The sequence below is a fragment of the Leptodactylus fuscus genome, chromosome 8, assembly GCF_031893055.1.
Source record: "Leptodactylus fuscus isolate aLepFus1 chromosome 8, aLepFus1.hap2, whole genome shotgun sequence".
NCBI classification, from domain to species: Eukaryota; Metazoa; Chordata; class Amphibia; order Anura; family Leptodactylidae; genus Leptodactylus; species Leptodactylus fuscus.
Genome location: NC_134272.1, coordinates 70846927 through 70866829, shown reverse-complemented (window position 1 = coordinate 70866829; position 19903 = coordinate 70846927). Strand labels below are relative to the sequence as shown.

Genomic DNA, 19903 nt, shown 5'->3' with positions numbered 1-19903 from the left:
ACAAATGTACCTATCTGACCTGGCTACCACAGTTAATGGGGCCTGAAGATAGGCCATCAATATCAAAGTCCTGGCAAATCACCTTAAACTCCAGGAATTGCCACAACTTTAACATTTCCCTATTGAAAATCAAACTAAGTCAACTTTTACAATTACCAGATATAGAAGATTCTCTGGGGGAAGAGACTTCTGGTCCTAGATCTGCAGGAGCGGTCACAGTATGTAGCATGGATTCCTTATCTTCATGCCTATTATTTGGGATTACCGGAAGTTTTTGTTCATACGCCTCAAGTTTGTTCTCGAGCTCTGTAATCTAAAAAAAAAATTGCAGAAACTATTTTATATAGATCTTCTAGACATAACATATACAACCATAAAGCAGAAGGATATACCGGTATATGCAGGAGAACTCCTTCTGGGAACTTTCCTTAGACTTGTGTGCAGCCTGATATTCTTGTCAGACTATTTTAATAACGGCAGAAATTCATTCTAATCCATTAGATAAGAGGCGTAGGCACTTATGTCTATTTTAGGACTGACGGCAAGGATTTGAGCGTTTTTAAATATATTTTGAAAGAATCATCATCTTCGAGAAGAGGTTTAAGTTTAACATTGCCGCCTACATAACTGCTGTACTTGGCCAATTTCTAAATCTCAAACCACATTTCTAAAAGATGGCAAGATAGAATTTCAGAGCACACTAAGATACATGTTGGATTATTCATTATCTTCCCCAAACAAACACATAGAACTTCCGCAATATAAAAGTCCATGACGTGGCTATTAGGTGTTAGGTGATATTAGATTTAGGTGTCGTCCAATGTAAGTGGATATCTTTTATGCCATAAGGACACTTTTGCAAAAGATGACAAGAACACTGCTGGGTATATATGAAGAATACACGTTAAGTTGTCCTATTAATAGGGTTTGTAGGCAACATGTACAAGGGCTTGAACATTTCACAGTACTTGCCCGTTCCCCAGCTCTAGACGCTATGCCGACCTTTACAACCACTTTTTTTCAGCCAATAAAAAATACCGCCCTTGGTACGTACGTACGTATTGCCGAGGCCTCTACTTCAGGACCCTTGGACATCGCAAGTGGTTCTTCATTTACAAAATTCGTTGTTCAAATAGGGCAACTCTTAAGTGGGATGTCCAAGAGCAGATATTAATGACCATATCCAATGGGAGGCCTGACACCGGGATATCATCGGCACAGTATACAGAACCAGCAGCAGACGGCTCCACACACTGAGCGGTTGCACGTCATCTTTCCAAATAGATTTGACAAGCATAAAGAGAGTACTAGATCAATAAATGAACATAACGTTTCGGTCATAGTCGACCTTCATCAGATCGGATCTAGAAAAGAGATAACAACACTATAAATATAACTGGAATAAAATAAAAATGTAGTCCACAGTATGGCAAATAAATGGGCATAATGACCAAGTGAGTAGACAATAAGAGGGAAAAGAAGAGAAATAAAAGGGGAAAAAAATTGAAACATATGGGCCAAAAGTGGATGAAGATATAGAGAGAGGGGGACGCAAGACAACTGAAACAGCCAAAATATAGATGGAAGATAGAACTAGAGCAGCTAACCCAGAAAAAGGAGTAAGAAGGAAGGGGGGGGGGGGGGGAAGGAAAGAGGCAGTGTACGACGGCAGATAGAGTGGTTGCAAACCGCAAGTAGAGGTAAAAACAGCAGGTGCCTGGTAACAGGGGGGGAAAAAGAAGACCACCACCTACCTAGTATACGAAGGCAGAGTACGCAGCAGGGTCATGGCGTGCTGGGGGGTAGAGCCGGAGGGGTTTAAGTGTATCAGGATGGCGAGCGGAGCCAGTCAGAGCGGCGCTCGGGAGCCGCGCCGCCCACCGGCCCGACGGCGCGCTAATGCCGCGGAACCGGAAGTGACGCGGCCGGAAGTGCTCATGCGTGTCACCGATGCGTTCCACCGGCGACGCGCATGCGCACACATGACCATGCGCGAAACAGGACAGGGAGACAAGACAAGTGAGGGAAAGCTGGAAACAAGAGGAAGAAACGTATAGACAAGAGTGAAAAAGATAAGGAAAGCAGAGAGATCAAAGAAAAGAGGGGTTGTATATAAAAAGAAATGGGATAAAATAGAGAAATATAAGTATAAAATGTGGTAAATGAAGCAGATAAATAAATGGACATGAATAAAGGGGAAAAAAGGGGGGGGAGACAGCCCAAATGCATCTCAAAGAACGGGGTAACAAAGGAAAAGGGGAGAGAAGTGGAGAACACTAAGGAGGGGAGGGAGGGGGGAGGGGAGGGGGGGGGGGAAAGGGGAAAAGGAGGGGAAGGGAGGTACTATACGATACCAAGGGAAGAAAAACTGGCTTATGCTACTGTATACCTATACTATACCAGGGGGTGACTTGTGGGTGTTCATTTCATCTGGAAAGGAATGGAGAAAACATGCATTAGAGAATCTAATTTCTCTAATGCATGTTTTCTCCATTCCTTTCCAGATGAAATGAACACCCACAAGTCACCCCCTGGTATAGTATAGATATACAGTAGCATAAGCCAGTTTTTCTTCCCTTGGTATCGTATAGTACCTCCCTTCCCCTCCTTTTCCCCTTTCCCCCCCCCTCCCCTCCCCCCTCCCTCCCCTCCTTAGTGTTCTCCACTTCTCTCCCCTTTTCCTTTGTTACCCCGTTCTTTGGGATGCATTTGGGCTGTCTCCCCCCCCTTTTTTCCCCTTTATTCATGTCCATTTATTTATCTGCTTCATTTACCACATTTTATACTTATATTTCTCTATTTTATCCCATTTCTTTTTATATACAACCCCTCTTTTCTTTGATCTCTCTGCTTTCCTTATCTTTTTCACTCTTGTCTATACGTTTCTTCCTCTTGTTTCCAGCTTTCCCTCACTTGTCTTGTCTCCCTGTCCTGTTTCGCGCATGGTCATGTGTGCGCATGCGCGTCGCCGGTGGAACGCATCGGTGACACGCATGAGCACTTCCGGCCGCGTCACTTCCGGTTCCGCGGCATTAGCGCGCCGTCGGGCCGGTGGGCGGCGCGGCTCCCGAGCGCCGCTCTGACTGGCTCCGCTCGCCATCCTGATACATTTAAACCCCTCCGGCTCTACCCCCCAGCACGCCATGACCCTGCTGCGTACTCTGCCTTCGTATACTAGGTAGGTGGTGGTCTTCTTTTTCCCCCCCTGTTACCAGGCACCTGCTGTTTTTACCTCTACTTGCGGTTTGCAACCACTCTATCTGCCGTCGTACACTGCCTCTTTCCTTCCCCCCCCCCCCCTTCCTTCTTACTCCTTTTTCTGGGTTAGCTGCTCTAGTTCTATCTTCCATCTATATTTTGGCTGTTTCAGTTGTCTTGCGTCCCCCTCTCTCTATATCTTCATCCACTTTTGGCCCATATGTTTCAATTTTTTTCCCCTTTTATTTCTCTTCTTTTCCCTCTTATTGTCTACTCACTTGGTCACTATGCCCATTTATTTGCCATACTGTGGACTACATTTTTATTTTATTCCAGTTATATTTATAGTGTTGTTATCTCTTTTCTAGATCCGATCTGATGAAGGTCGACTATGACCGAAACGTTATGTTCATTTATTGATCTAGTACTCTCTTTATGCTTGTCAAATCAATCCATGGCGCTAATGTACCAAAAATTAATGTACTAAAAATCAAAAATTTGTTTCACCCTTTCACCTATTTACGGTGTGCAGCAGCATTTGTTTGCATTGTATACGAGTCGCAGGACTCTCTGACTGCTAGCACCCATAGTTTCTATAGTTATCCAGTGTGCGGTTCCTCTGACATCTGTATCTTTCCAAATAGATCCAGATACTTAAAATAAATCTTACCCTTGTATATAGAAGATTCATTTGTTGAGCATGCTGTCTGTCTTTTTCCTTTAACATTTCCTTGTGCTCTAGTTCTTTCTTCTCAAATTCTATTTCCCTATAAATAAGAAGGAACAAAAAAAATGGGAGAAGTTATAATGGAATCACAAATATGTCACCTATAAACACAATAGAATTGAATAAACACTTTTTAGGTGGATCTCTATATTTGGGTCAAATTCATTCAGAATGGCTAGTCTATCATTGCTACTAAGAGGGGGTCTTCTAGATTTTCTAGATCGCGTTTGTTAAAGGTTCTTTTTTATCTTATAAAGTAACATATTGTTAGGATATACCATCACTCACATTAATGTTGGAGCTCCGATCACTAAATTGGTGCTACACCCCCCTTCTGAGCTATCCCTATACATTGGGTCTACCCAGATTTGCAGGGAAATGTAGTCTCATTCATGTGAATGGGGTTGAGCTGCACTAACAGGTGGCCATGGTGCAGGAGGAGATACTACTGTAATGGGAGTACTCAACCTACTTCAACTGGAAATCCTTCAGTAATTTCTTGGCCTTGGTGTATTTCTTCTCTAGTGTATCATACTGTTCCTGGGTTTCCTTCAGATGTTCATTGACAGTCTTGCACAGCGCCTGAGCCTCCAACCAGTAGGTCTCCAACTTCTTAATCTTTTCCTTGTTCTCCTCAACAGACTGTTGATACTTCAGTCTGTTTGTTTCCCAATCCATCTTCTCGTTCTCTGCAGCTTTGATCTATAAAATGCAAAAAATGATCATATTATTATTATTATATCTTTTAACATTACAATGCACAGGGTGAAACCTGAGTCAATACAGGTGCTTGCCTATACAGAACGTTTTTACCGCCTTGGATTTCAAAAAGCAAACAGATATGAAGCAGATTTATTTTGCAATATGGCCATTCCAAAAAAAAAGTGTCCTCTGCTACCTTTCTATGAAGCCTGACAGATCCAAATAGAATAAAACATGGGAGCTTGGTGACACTGATCTATGTCTCTGTATAAATTCATACAGGGACAGCTGCCAAATGCTGTGTGTGGTTAGGGTAGCAAAAAAGAACTGAAAAGTGTGACTCCTGCTTCAGGGATCTGTTCACATGTCAGATGGTCAGGGTCTGGGTACCACGAACCTCAAGGATCAAAGCTGGCAACCAGACCCCAACTGTCTGAGAAGTCAAGATCCCCATAATCACAAAAACAAAAGGGCAGAAGCCCCTAGCTGAGCGCTGTGATCATGCGGCCATCTTTGTCTCTGCTGGGATGATTCTCTTAGAAAGTACACCGCTCTGTTAACGTCTATTGGCGTTGAGAAGAACCACACACAGCCTAAGAGGCAAGGCCTTCAGATAAGCTAAGGATGAGACATGTTGAATGGCTAGTACCTAAGAGCTGAGACCTTTCTGAAAATCATAATGATGTGTCAGAAATTGTATAAAACTACAAGTAGACTTTAAAGGAAAAGGGTAACACAAAGATAAGGGAGACTTTGTAACAAGTCCTATATCTATTTGCAGAAGTTTACTTTATAAACGGTCTCAGTGTACCCAGCCAATATTGTGGCGTAATATACGTGCTATGTAGTTGTGCTATTTCACAGTTATGTAAGAGTTATAGAATAATAACACATGACAATAAAATAAAGATCTCTTAAAAGCAGACAAGAAAACTCTAGAAAATCTGTGATGTCTGCATGAATGCAAGTCTTAAGCAGAAAGGCTCAGCACGGTGGTCGTACCCGGTCCTTCAGCTGGTTGACTTCAGCGGTTGTGACAGCGTGCTTTAGCTGCAGCTATAAAATAGAAAAAAAACACACTTAATAAAGCACAACAAATACATGGGAATCAATAAAAACAAAGTCATCGCTGTATAAATTTGTATTAGAAATATGTTCAAGTGACCGCAATAGATTTTGCATCTTAAGCATCAGATGATTTCTTCCACTTTACTTTAGTGCAGAACAGGATATTATCTGAGAGCAGGAAATTCTAGGGGAAGAGATGCTGATGTGTCTCTGGTACTGACCCCAGGTCATGTGATCGAAACCAGAGTCCGGCCCCCCCAAGTCGCCACATCCCTTCCCTCCTGTTTGGTGTCCAAAATGTAGCACTATAGCGGCAGGTTTTACCTTTATAATGACCTTCTCTGCAGCCCCAATGGTATAGATAAATACTTTCCTACCTCCCACTATGGGAGTTACGGAAACCACATGAAGCAATACTGTTCAGCTGTTCTTGTGCCGGGTATTAGGTGTCGAGATTTGGGAGCAGCAATTTGTCAAAATGGGAAGAGCCCTTTAAAGAGGTTGTACACATAGGCTCAGGGGCAATAAAGTAGTTATCCTGTTCCAGAAGGTATATTGCAAGCAATGATATCAATGTCTGCCCCCTTTACACCCGTGTGCCTGTATCCAAATCCCACAGATCTGTACGTCAGCACTGGATACCAAATTTCCATTTCTATAGTACACGGAGACATCTTGTCCAGTGAAAAGTCTGTTTAACTATTGGAGCCATTTGCAATATCTACCACGGGCAACTGACCATAGTTCATGGCTCGATTACATAAGATACAGCCACCTGCCATAACACGCTCAGACAGCGAATGTGCAAAAGCAAATATAATAAGGAGTTGGTCACATTGGCAGCGGTTTACCTCTTTAAACTTGAGTGCCAGCTGAGAGGCATCCATATCTGAAGGAAAGATGATATCTTCCGTTTCTGGTAACTCAAACACTTCAACAGAATTTCCATGTAGATGTGACTCTAGATGATCCTCATCATCCTCTTCAAAATCTTCTTCCTGCCAAGAAAAACAGATTTGCGGTAAAAAAAAAAAAATCTAAAATTTGTAAACTTAAATAAATTAAAACAGATGTCCTACACATGTCCCCCTAAAGCCCCCGAACAAGATTATACCAGCAACTCTAAGAGAAATTGGTTACAGGAATAAAGGGGCTCTATTCGTATTCCCAGATGGAGACAAATCTTCTAAATTTGTGTTTTAGGATTATCAAAGGTTCAGAATTTCTATAGTTGTCATAATACAGCAAAACGTAGCAAAAAAGTAAATGATGTACCTGTCCGGTGCTGCCTTCCGAGTACTGCTGGTCGTACATCTGCTGCTGACATCTCTCCTGCTCCAGCGTCTCGCTGATCAGCCGCGCCACTTCACTCTGCGTTCCCGGTTTCTCTCTCCCAATAAGGAACCTAAAATTATAAAAGCAGAAGATGAATATTCTGCACAGAAATGCATGCATGTGATTTAAAGCCTGAACATTCTCCTAAATGTTACAGCAATATTGTAGACTCATCATGGAAACTGCTGCAATATCCAATACAGCCACTAATCTAAAATACAGAGGGCTAAGCATATTCAGCAGTGTCAATCATCACTAGTTAGACATGCTGCTCAGTGTAGGGTCCCCATAAATCTAATTTGGTTGGCTTGTCCTAAGGCTATTAAATGCACACATACATATATAATATATACTACACTAGACTATACACTCACCGGCCACTTTATTAGGTACACCATGCTAGTAACGGGTTGGACCCCTTTGCCTTCAGAACTGCCTCAATTCTTCGTGGCATAGATAAAACAAGGTGCTGGAAGCATTCCTCAGAGATTTTGGTCCATATTGACATGATGGCATCACACAGTTGCCGCAGATTTGTCGGCTGCACATCCATGATGCGAATCTCCCGTTCCACCACATCCCAAAGATGCTCTATTGGATTGAGATCTGGTGACTGTGGAGGCCATTGGAGTACAGTGAACTCATTGTCATGTTCAAGAAACCAGTCTGAGATGATTCCAGCTTTATGACATGGCGCATTATCCTGCTGAAAGTAGCCATCAGATGTTGGGTACATTGTGGTCATAAAGGGATGGACATGGTCAGCAACAATACTCAGGTAGGCTTTGGCGTTGCAACGATGCTCAATTGGTACCAAGGGGCCCAAAGAGTGCCAAGAAGATATTCCCCACACCATGACACCACCACCACCAGCCTGAACCGTTGATACAAGGCAGGATGGATCCATGCTTTCATGTTGTTGACGCCAAATTCTGACCCTACCACCCGAATGTCGCAGCAGAAATCGAGACTCATCAGACCAGGCAACGTTTTTCCAATCTTCAATTGTCCAATTTCGATGAGCTTGTGCAAATTGTAGCCTCAGTTTCCTGTTCTTAGCTGAAAGGAGTGGCACCCGGTGTGGTCTTCTGCTGCTGTAGCCCATCTGCCTCAAAGTTCGACGTACTGTGCGTTCAGAGATGCTCTTCTGGCTACCTTGGTTGTAACAGGTGGCTATTTGAGTCACTGTTGCCTTTCTATCAGCTCGAACCAGTCTGGCCATTCTCCTCTGACCTCTGGCATCAACAACGCATTTCCGCCCACAGAACTGCCGCTCACTGGATGTTTTTTCTTTTTCGGACCATTCTCTGTAAACCCTAGAGATGGTTGTGCGTGAAAATCCCAGTAGATCAGCAGTTTCTGAAATACTCAGACCAGCCCTTCTGGCACCAACAACCATGCCACGTTCAAAGGCACTCAAATCACCTTTCTTCCCCATACTGATGCTCGGTTTGAACTGCAGGAGATTGTCTTGACCATGTCTACATGCCTAAATGCACTGAGTTGCCGCCATGTGATTGGCTGATTAGAAATTAAGTGTTAACGAGCAGTTGGACAGATGTACCTAATAAAGTGGCCGGTGAGTGTATATACTTGCATTCTGTATATGTGGGATGTTGGTGTCATCTCATTCGTGACAAGTCATGACAGGTCGTGTAAATAACATTAAACTGACACCGTCACTGCACAACCATGGCAATACACATGCATGGAGAATTTTAGACTTGTCAATGACAGCCCTGAGTCCATAACAAAAACAACAACAACAAAAAATAACACACCAAGAGACAAAAAACACCCATTTGCATCATCTCTGGCTATGCTCATACGACTGTTAATGTCCATTGCTGTCACGAGTCATAGGGTGACAGCAACAAACATTAACTGTGGCAAAGAACTGATTGAAACTCTTCCCATTGACGCCAATGTAAACACGACACATGCTGTCTTCCGTCAGAAAAGTAAAACATAATGGAAGATCGCATCCGTCATGTTGCTTACATTAGCGTCAATGAGAACGGACACAGACACAGTCCATGCCAGTTCACTGCCACTGTTAATGTCACTTGCTGCCATCCTATGACGGAAGACCGCAACAGACATTAACAACAGTAATGTGAACATATAGCCAGAGATTAGCAAATGTTTTAATATTTTAAAGGACTCAGCACCCAGCCTTATAAAAAACAGAACAGCGTCTAGACATCCTAACATGAGACTGAAAATATTCTCAACTAATGTACCCTTCATGGTTTTATAGATTGATATGAAAAAAGGAACACGCCAGTGACCGATTCTTTAATAAGTCACATCATTGCAGTGTGACTTCTTTTTTCTAGCATGGGTTTGAGTGTAACCAAAGAGGTCTCTCTCTGAAGATACTATTGAGAACTACTATGTTCTGCAGAAACAGGCAGTATACTTGGGTACAGGTAAAGATCTCTGCACGTTCAATATGCCCTCCTTATAGAAAACAACTAGTGTGCCAGTATGAGTGGGTACAATACAGATCAGATAAGGGATAATTTCAGAGGACTGGGCAATTAATGGAAAAATAACAAATCAAAGTCAGATCAATTAATCGTTGCTAACTTATTCACTGATTATTTCAATTATTTTGTATCCATTCCATTCGGTCTCACAATGCGGTTGGCTAAACCGTACGCTATCTAAGCCATGGCAAAGAGGGGGCGTGACAAAGTGTCCTAAAAAAGTTCTAGATAAAATCTTTGATTTAGGTCAAATCGCCCAGCCCTAGATTCATTCTCATGGTGGAGACAGCACCGATATTGACACAGCATGCATTATACATAGCTATGATATAGCGACCACTTGGTAGGACCCCATGTGCTGTACAAGCATCAATACAATGCAGGATATGGCCAGGCTATACAGGAACATGACTAACTCTGTGAAGGTGCTCTGTGGATGTGTATTATTATTATAGCAGTTATCAGTAAGTCATGAGCGGTGTAATTTGGTCATATTCTACATAGGAAGAGCCCAGAAAAGAAGGATGAGAGGAAATACTCTGGTTACAGAGGATAAGGGGACAGCTGCCGGCATAAGCACAGAGCTTAGTATGTATACAAAAGGCTTCATCACATCATCAGGGGAGAAAACCAGTGCCCAGCGGACGCCGTAACCCTTTATCATCCTGGACTGCTCCACAGTGTCACAAGAAAAAATCCTATACTAGTCCCTGTATGGGACACCTCTATAGAGCTCTAAAAATAAAAATAATACAGAATTACCTTAAAAGGGACTTTCATAGTTATGACCTGTCTGATCAACCAGGGTATTATGTCCAGGACCCCTATAGATCAGATGCTTAAAGCAGGAGCGAGCAACACTTCTACTTCATAGACCAGTGACCTGTTCGTCTATCACGTGGCCTATTTGCAGCTTAGACCTGTTTAAGTTAAAGGGGCCAAGCTGCAATACCAAACACAACCACTAGGCTATGCCTAGCGCCATGCTTGGCATCCAGTAAAGAAGTCAAAGTGCTCACCCAAATGCTGCAGCCTCAAACGGCTGATCTGTGGGGGTCCTGGGTATCAGACTGCCACTAATAGGTCATCAAAATTAAACTTCGGGCACAGGCGAACCCACTCCGCTTTGCAGATTTCTGTCTTCTGCTTGAGAAGCTGGACAGGAGACAGAAACCCGGCAGATAGTGTCTTCTGGTCTCCGCAGTGAAACCATTTTTTTTTTTAGCTGGACACAAAGTCCTGCATGTCCGACTCTGTGTCTCGGAGGCACACAGGCGGTCACTTTGCAAACCCATTCAAGTGAATGGGTTTGAAAACTGACTGCCGGTTTCCGTCTCCTGTCCAGTTTCTCGAGCAGAAGACTGAAATCTGCAAAGTGGAGACCCGGCGCAGATGTGAACCTGTCCTTATTAAAAAAAAAAAAAAAAAACACATGTAGAGGATTGTTAAAACATATCTACTTCATTCCAAACACAGCATCACGCCTATCCACAGGTCGTGAGTGGTATTGCAACTCTGAGCTGAGTTGCAATACCAGAAACAACCTAAGGGCAGTTGTGGCGCTGATGGTAAAAGAAAGCAACCATTTTTTGGTACTCAGGTCTAGCCTGATCCCGTCAAACAAATGCATACTCGGCTCAGACAGAACCAATTATAAAATTAAAGCCGGTTATTCCCTATGATGGATCTGGTTACACACTATAATTAGAGATTTTTATGCACAACACATCAGTTTTCTAGCAGATGAGAAATTTCTATCCATTGGCCAATAACTCACAGAAATTTAGAGTAATATTGGTGCGGCTGTACAAACGCACCCTCTATGGACCGGTCTAAGAGATCCTTTAAGGAAAAGGAGAGAAGCTCAGACAGTGCTGTGAGAACATACGGCATTGCGGTGACTCACCAATACTCAATGCCAGGAAGGCAGCTCTACAGCCAGCATTACACAGTCAGTCACTCTATGATCAGTCATTTTAGCTGGAATGTGCCAATACTAGAGGAGAACAATATACGGATATCCATCTGTGTATAGAAACCTATACTTATCAAGCCGTGTTCACAACCTAATATAGTATAAGAGTCCTTAGGACCCAATTCACATCATGAGTTCCACATGCAAAATTTCAAATGAGTTAAAATAAGCCTTGAAGATGTACCCACCTGACTGTACCTTTGGTGTTTTTGAGTACCGTAGCGGCAAAAAGTTGTGTGACCCCAACTAGGCTTGTACCATCGACTTCCACTATTTGGTCATTGACTTGAATTCTAAAAGATAAAAAAATAAAAAAGTAAAGATAAAATATACAATAAAGTAAAAAGCAGAGGCCGCTCGGACGCCCGTGCCCTACAGTCGGGTTCTCAATCATTAACAGACCTATCACGATTAGGTAATAAGAACCAATATTGACAGACGGACATGCAGCTACGGTGTCCTGCAGTGGTCAGATTTATACAGTAGGTCAAAAGTGCCATATAGTAAAGTACAAATATTGTGTTACTTACAGTGATCATCTCCAGTCAAAAAACAAGATGGCAATAACTTGACTAACCCCAATCCAAAAGCTGCTGCATCTATCAGCGCTGGTTGTATCCGCTTTGCGACACAGAGACCCCAGAGCAATGGGGGGAAAAGGTTTGTATAAAGCCACAATAAGTGTAAAGTGTGAACAGAGCTTTACATGTCAGCCATTGAAATGAGCAGTAATCCATGTAATACACCGAGCCAACCGAGGGGTGCAAGAACTCCGCTGGACTACTTCAATAGCTCTTAAAGAGTACCCAAACCTAGTTCTTATCTATTAATAGCGGCCACCCCCCGATTCCAGCACAGTTGGAATTTTCTCTCAAGCCCTCACCATTCCCGAGCAACAAGCGCAGTTAGATTTGGTGCCATTCAAGCTCTGTAATATCAGGTGGGCGGTGTTAGACAGGGGGCGTGACTCAGAGCTCCAATCAGAGACAGCCAGAGCTCAGATTCACGCCCCTTGTCTGCTCCTGCCTGACACCGCACAGCCTAAATAGCATATCAAGGACCAAAACTAACAGCAGTGATTGCTCAAGAATGGTGGGGGCTAGAGAAAAAAAAAAAAAAATTCTGCTGTTCCAGTGGTAAAGTGATGTAAACAGCTGGACTTGGAAGTGGTAAAAAGTCCTCAGTAATAAAACAAGCACCTTATTTTTTAGGTCAAGAAAAAAAAAAACAACAAACAAACACGCAACAATTCAAGCGGTAAGTGATAATTAGTAAGAATAAGAAATACAGTCAACATTTCCGAGTTTAAAGACACCCTAAAGGAAGATAAACTTCCAGTATACATTGCAGATGTATGACGGGCGAGCCGCCTGCTGATGGTGTTTATTGACTTATGCACATATCGCGTGTAGAATATAAGACACTGTACATATTACATCAGCATGACTGCACCGAAATGTACACAAACTCTGTGCAATGCCAAGTGTCTTACCATATAGTCAGACGCTACGGTATAGTAACAAAACACTAACAGCTGACCAAAGGATTCTCCAGGAGTGATACAGCCTGGAAAACGTGTTTTATTGTGTATAATATCATAACATGAGGACTAAATGACTATGTACTAACCACCAACCACACTGAGCGAGACTGACATGTGACCGACAGCTCATCTCTACAACAGGAGGTTCTGTTATGTCACAGTCCTGTGCTGGGAGATCACCGCGCGCACCCATCAGCCTTATACAAGTATGGAATACGAAGGCACACATTCCCATTAACCAGAATATAACACACTGTGTAATGTGTCTATATGGAGAGTTATAATGCTGATGGCTATTCACAGTCATATCCTAAATAAGCATGATACACGGAGCAGACTGGAACAAACAAACAAAAAAAAGGTAGGCTATTCGTCTCCTACCTTTATAAGTCGTCTCCAGCCCGATGTTCGGTGAAAAAATCCAGTTTTTGTCGGTATGCAAATGAGTTCTCTCGCAGCACTGGCGGCGGGCCTCAGCACTCAAACAGCACTGGGAGCGGCCCCAATGCTGCAAGAGAACTCTCTCCAGCGACGCCTCCATCTTCAGAACTATAGGAGCGTACTGCATACGCGCGTAAGCGGCCTACAAAAAATGGCCGCCAGTCTGTGCACTCGGCTCTGCCTGCGTCCCGATAACAGAGCAGACTACAGAGGTGCACAAGCCTGACCCCAGCCGGAAGAAGAAGAGGCGGTTGCTGAAGAAGACGGAGGCGTTGCTGGAGAGAGAGTTCTCTTGCAGCATTGGGGATGCCCCCAGTGCTGTTTGAGCGCTGAGGCCCGCCCCCAGTGCTGTGAGAGAATGACTTATAAAAGGTAGGAGACGAATAGCCTTTCTTAAGGCTAATCCGACGTGTGAACGATAAAAAAAAAGTGTTTAAATGGTAGAATCCCTTTAAAGAGGACCTCATCAGTGTGTGGTATTATATATATCACTAGAAAGTCGACATCACGCTGATTTCAGTGCTCTGCCGGCTTTTTCGTTATGTGTCCTGGTGCTAGAGATCTCTCTGCCATTAGTATTGGCACCGATATCTCTCCACTGCCAAAAGGACGCGCCTTACTGACTAGTGTCATAGCTGGGTTGTGAGATACGCACCCCCCTGACAGTAGTCACCCACCTTTACTATTGTAAGTATAACACCCAGACACATCCATAGTGTTACCACTGCACTGCACCAGAAGAGCCCGCGCAAGACCGTGCAGAAGGTAGCATCTTGCGACTTCTCCCTCTGGCCCAGAACATGCACGTTTATTCTCAGAAGAGGTTGTTACCCAGCTTTTCCAGGCTGCTGAATTCTAAATTTTGCCTAGACCAGTGGTTCTTAACCTTATTTGAGGTACCGAACCCACCAGTTTCATCTGCACATTCACCGAACCCTTTTCTAGTGATAAATCAAATATTATTTTTTTTCCAAATTCAAGACATAGCTATATGGTTTTTTTTACTGATACACAAAATGAACCGTGCATATGGCCTAAAGTTCGATCGAACCCCTGTTAAGAACCACTGGCCTAGACATATAATGATAAATCTCCATGTAGACAGACTCCTTGTCAAAGTCCTAAGAAAGCTGGATAACGACAATCCTAGCTTCTAGCGCCACCTTTATGTTCTTCTAATAAAGAGTGTAGTTTATGTGTCCATACAGACACCAAGATCAAAGTCAAACAAAGCGATTACCCTGCATCCAGTTACTAACCGTCCGTCTCTCTGAGCAGCTCCTCCCTCTGTAATAGTTTTCACAAATATTCCCAGCTTCTCCAAGCCTTGGTCCGCTCCGACCCCCATGCCAATGATGCTGATCCCGAGGCCGCTGTCACCTGCACAGAGATACATCATGTAAGCAAGAGGAACACAAGCAGAAATATGCAAAATACTCAAAGTACACACAAGGCTGGGAAAATCTCCTAAAGTATACAAGAACATATGTAGTGGAGCACAGCATGAATAAAATGCAGCACGAGATGGGTTAAATACACCAAGCTATTACTGGCCTTCCACTTTAGGATAGGGACATACAGGGGAATGAAAACTATGGGAGCTTGATTTGAGACAGTTTTTGAAGAGATTCCTAAGGTGGAACCCTGCCTCTAATAGCTCTCCAAATTTCACCATTTAAACAAACAATAATGATACCTTTTTCGATTTCAACAGGGAAAACGTCCATCTTTTCCACTCTTTTCTCCAACTCATACTCAGCAGAAGCAGCGACCGGGTCCACTTCATCATTACGTCGATCATAGTCTTCATTGGAAAATGTAGCGAATACCTTAATGTAAATATAATAAAAGGTAAATTTTATTACTTGGGGGGTAAGAAAGTCTTATGATGTCAGCAACTACAACTGAACTTTATATGAAGAATAAAGAATCAGAAACCTGAAAGGAGATAAAAGTAATCCGGAAGAAAAGAGAAAATCCTGCAGACTTAGATACGGATACTAAGGAGGGACAGGCAACATAGAGGAGACCCTTATATTAACTGCTGACAGTGGGGGGGGGGGGGGGGTGAGGCTTGTACTGCGGCCAATTGTTTTATTACCAGATATAGGACAGTGAGAATGAGCTTCTCTCCTCTATCATATAACCCTATATATCACAGAGCTCAGCTTCTCTCCTCTATCCTATAACCCTATATACCACAGAGCTCAGCTTCTCTCCTCTAACATATAACCCTATATATCACAGAGCTCAGGTTCTCTCCTCTACCATATAAACCTATATATCACAGAGCTCAGCTTCTCTCCTCTATCCTATAACCCTATATATCACAGAGCTCAGCTTCTCTCCTCTATCATATAATCCTATATATCACAGAGCTCAGCTTCTCTCCTCTATCATATAACCCTATATATCACAGAGCTCAGCTTCTCTCCTCTATCCTATAACCCTATATATCACAGAACTCAGCTTCTCTCCTCTATCCTATAACCCTATATATCACAGAGCTCAGCTTCTCTCCTCTATCCTATAACCCTATATATCACAGAGCTCAGCTTCTCTCCTCTATCATATAACCCTATATATCACAGAGCTCAGCTTCTCTCCTCTATCATATAACCCTATATATCACAGAGCTCAGCTTCTCTCCTCTATCCTATAACCCTATATATCACAGAGCTCAGCTTCTCTCCTCTATCCTATAACCCTATATATCACAGAGCTCAGCTTCTCTCCTCTATCATATAACCCTATATATCACAGAGCTCAGCTTCTCTCCTCTATCTTATAACCCTATATATCACAGAGCTCAGCTTCTCTCCTCTATCCTATAACCCTATATATCACAGAGCTCAGCTTCTCTCCTCTATCCTATAACCCTATATATCACAGAGCTCAGCTTCTCTCCTCTATCCTATAACCCTATATATCACAGAGCTCAGCTTCTCTCCTCTATCCTATAACCCTATATATCACAGAGCTCAGCTTCTCTCCCTCTATCCTATAACCCTATATATCACAGAGCTCAGCTTCTCTCTCTCTATCATATAACCCTATATATCACAGAGCTCAGCTTCTCTCCTCTATCATATAACCCTATATATCACAGAGCTCAGCTTCTCTCCTCTATCCTATAACCCTATATATCACACAGCTCAGCTTCTCTCTTCTATCATATAACCCTATATATCACAGAGCTCAGCTTCTCTCCCTCTATCATATAACCCTATATATCACAGAGCTCAGCTTCTCTCCTCTATTATATAACCCCATATATCACAGAGCTCAGATTCTCTCCTCTATCATATAACCCTATATATCACAGAGCTCAGCTTCTCTCCCTATATTATATAACCCTATATATCAGAGTTCAGCTTCTCTCCCTCAATCACATCCTGCAATAAGACAGGGCAGCATTATATCATGTGCCAGGTTCTCTTTAATAACCAATGCCCAGAGGGGTCAATGCTCCAGTCTGTGTCATTGGGGCGTGCCAGCTAGTAATTCTCACTACAGGTATACCTTTTCTTTCAGGCAATAAATAAATCATGTGACACATGGGCAGACACAAAAGTTCATGTACTTGTTGCAATAAGATGCAATGTTTTTGAAAACTGAAGCAAAACTGCAACTTAACCGCAGAATGAGAATGCATCCTTACACTCTCTCACTGGACAGTACAAGACGTCTCACAAAGTAAAAATCAATTTGTTTCGACAAAACTGTAATATCAAACAAGTCAAAACAAAACTTAAACATGTAAAACTGCTAAAAGTGCAGCAGCCATGGAGCGAGCACAAGAACAATCTTGTCTCTTACCAATACAGCCAGGCAGATGAATGTTTGTTTTTACAATGGAATAATAATATGGAATGCGGAAATCCTTTTGGGTTTTGCAATTACCTGCCAGACACGGATAGATGCGGGCTATCGTCACACAACAGGGCATACTCTGGTCACAAGACAGGCTATCATTTACTCAGCTGTACAACAAACATTTCCAGGGCTCTTTGTACTCCGAAAACCACAAACCCTGATACGCAGACAATATGAGTCACAATGAGCACTAAGACACAACATAAACCTTAAACAAGTGTATGGTTATAGGGCAGTCGCATACCGCACACTACATGTGTCCAGCCATTGGTAATACATTTCCCCGTACCCTATACTACGACGCATCATGCATATGGTTACCCATGAACGTCAAGGGTCATGGTGGAGTCAAGGTAAGGTTAACATGTTCCTTCCATAAATGCGGCAAGGGTGGAAAACATCAAGCCTACAGCGACCTGTGTGTACATATAAATGCTAAGGATCAGAACAAGGGAGCGAGTGACTGCGTTCTCATTTGTGCCACAGTCTCCTTTGGAGACTGTAGTAATATCCGCCTGAAAACGGCAGAGCAAAAAGTCCTACATGGAGTCTGGAGTCATCCGTTCTAAAACAACGGACATCTGACAGACCTCATTACAGCCAGACTCTTCCAAAGGACCAGAACAACGGATAGTCCTATGTTGGCGTCGATGATCCGCCTATATTCAGCAAATTGCTGCTGTCGATGGTTTGCCTGTTCCAGCAGCTCTTAAGCTGTCCTGCTACTGAACTTTTTCCTCATACCGTGCCGGTGATTGTGTGGCATCTCAGCAGCTCGCTGCAACACCATATAATGAGCGTGTTGTTGGCGCCGATGATCCCCCTCAGCTCCGCTTGAGGAGAACTCTGTTGACTACTGGCTTCCTTCATAGCTGTCGTTTGAGACAAATTAGATTTTCTTTTTCCAGGCATGTTTAAAATTGACAAACTGCCAATTTGGATTAAAGGTGTTTGCCCATGTCAGTTTGTCTGCACTGCCTGGAGCAGATCAGATAATATGCAAATGCATGTACACTGACGGTTAGCGTATGTTTACACAGAGAGCTAACAGCCCTGGGACCTGGGATAAGCTGCTGCAGGAGCAGTGTAATATAGTATGTGAACATAAATTCATAACAGTCGTGAAGCCATGTCATTTACCGGGATAAAAAGTAGCCTGTGTGTTAATCGAGATTACAAACTATGTGCTGAATTTCTTTCAAATCCGTTCAGCCGTATTTTGTGATTGATTCACAAACATCCAAACACACAAACTTTCACATTTATAATATTAGTAGGATTATGGTGTCCATATAAAAGTAAGCGGACGTGGGTAAAACTCAGTTTCTGCCAAACCATCTATAGTATGAGATTTAGTATGGCAAAACGATTGCCCAGTCTGAATGACCCCACTCAGGAAACAGGGACCTACCTCCATGACCATTACATTATTACTCCGATTCTTCAATAGAAAAATGAAATGACGAATAGAGATGAGCGAAGAATATTCGAAAAAGCCGTTTCGAATAGCACGCTCCCATAGAAATGAATGGACGTAACCGGCACGCGCGGGGGTTAAGCGGCAAAGTCTGCGTGCCGGCCGCTTCCATTCATTTCTATGGGAGCGTGCTATTCGAAACGACTGTTTTGAATAGTGTTCGCTCATCTCTAATGATGAACAATGAAGTCCCCAAGGAGTTTTTTTTTCTTCAATATAGAAAAGACAAAAAAAATAAAAAAATCTAATAATAATGCCTGCCAAATAGAAAGTCCCAAGTAATGTGAGCCCAGCATGCCGTAGATCACGCTTTGCTACGGCGTTTCACTTACTCCTGACGCACACAAGTGGATTATACCAGCGGGGACCACAGAATCGCTAACATTTAATGTGTCTGCATTCCTGGTAATAACACATTCTGCTTTACTTAAAAATATATTCGGACTTTTATTTCTAAAGCAGCTGCGTTTCAGATCCTGTTACCGTAAATGGTGGGTGTGGGAAGAAGGGTTCTCAAAGCCTCTTACCACTGGCATTTGTGGAATGGCCAGGGCACCGAGCGCCGGCCTAAGACTCTGAGTCACTGCTGCTCCGATGGGGAAGAGATCTGGGCCGCGTGACTAATGCACAAGGATCTGTGCTAGAACAATACAGGAGACGTCTGCATTCTGAGGCTGTGAATGGAGAAATGTCAGGCACATCTTGTAGGAGGTCCAGCACTGTTATTAGATTTCCATCTCTACTCTTTACGGCCTCTCACTTTCCCTCTAGTGTAGACGTTGCAGCGTTTATTAGCTGGTTCCGAGAGCGGAGTTTCTGTCTCCTCTATGTTCTGAGGGAAGGGGAGTGAATGTCGGATGAGAATTTACGAGAGGCCAATGAACCACCTGGCCTCAAATCTCCGATTTCCTCATCATTTTCACATCCTTTTAAAACTTTCAAGCCTTGTGCACGCGGGCCATTATATGATCCAATACACCATGTCAATTGGGATGCCCCCGGTTGTGCCCTCAGTCCCAGTAAAATGTTGGTGCTAACCAAGCCAAGCCATACCTTTAGGACCTACCCA

The 19903-nt window shown here is 43.1% G+C and overlaps 1 protein-coding gene across 2 annotated transcripts in view; it reads right to left on the bottom strand.

Annotated features, from left to right (window-relative positions):
- The window catches only part of LOC142216351 (neurabin-1-like), a 67297-nt gene that overhangs the window by 20428 nt on the left and 26966 nt on the right, over positions 1-19903 (bottom strand). For both annotated transcript variants that reach the window (XM_075284115.1, XM_075284116.1), the window contains exons 3-11: positions 15178-15310; positions 14741-14861; positions 11686-11790; positions 6971-7100; positions 6547-6693; positions 5630-5683; positions 4398-4627; positions 3869-3965; positions 157-313 (exon numbers count right to left, since the gene is read on the bottom strand). In XM_075284115.1, coding sequence (XP_075140216.1) covers positions 157-313; positions 3869-3965; positions 4398-4627; positions 5630-5683; positions 6547-6693; positions 6971-7100; positions 11686-11790; positions 14741-14861; positions 15178-15310 — 1174 coding nt within the window. The remainder of the gene's footprint in view (positions 1-156; positions 314-3868; positions 3966-4397; positions 4628-5629; positions 5684-6546; positions 6694-6970; positions 7101-11685; positions 11791-14740; positions 14862-15177; positions 15311-19903) is intronic.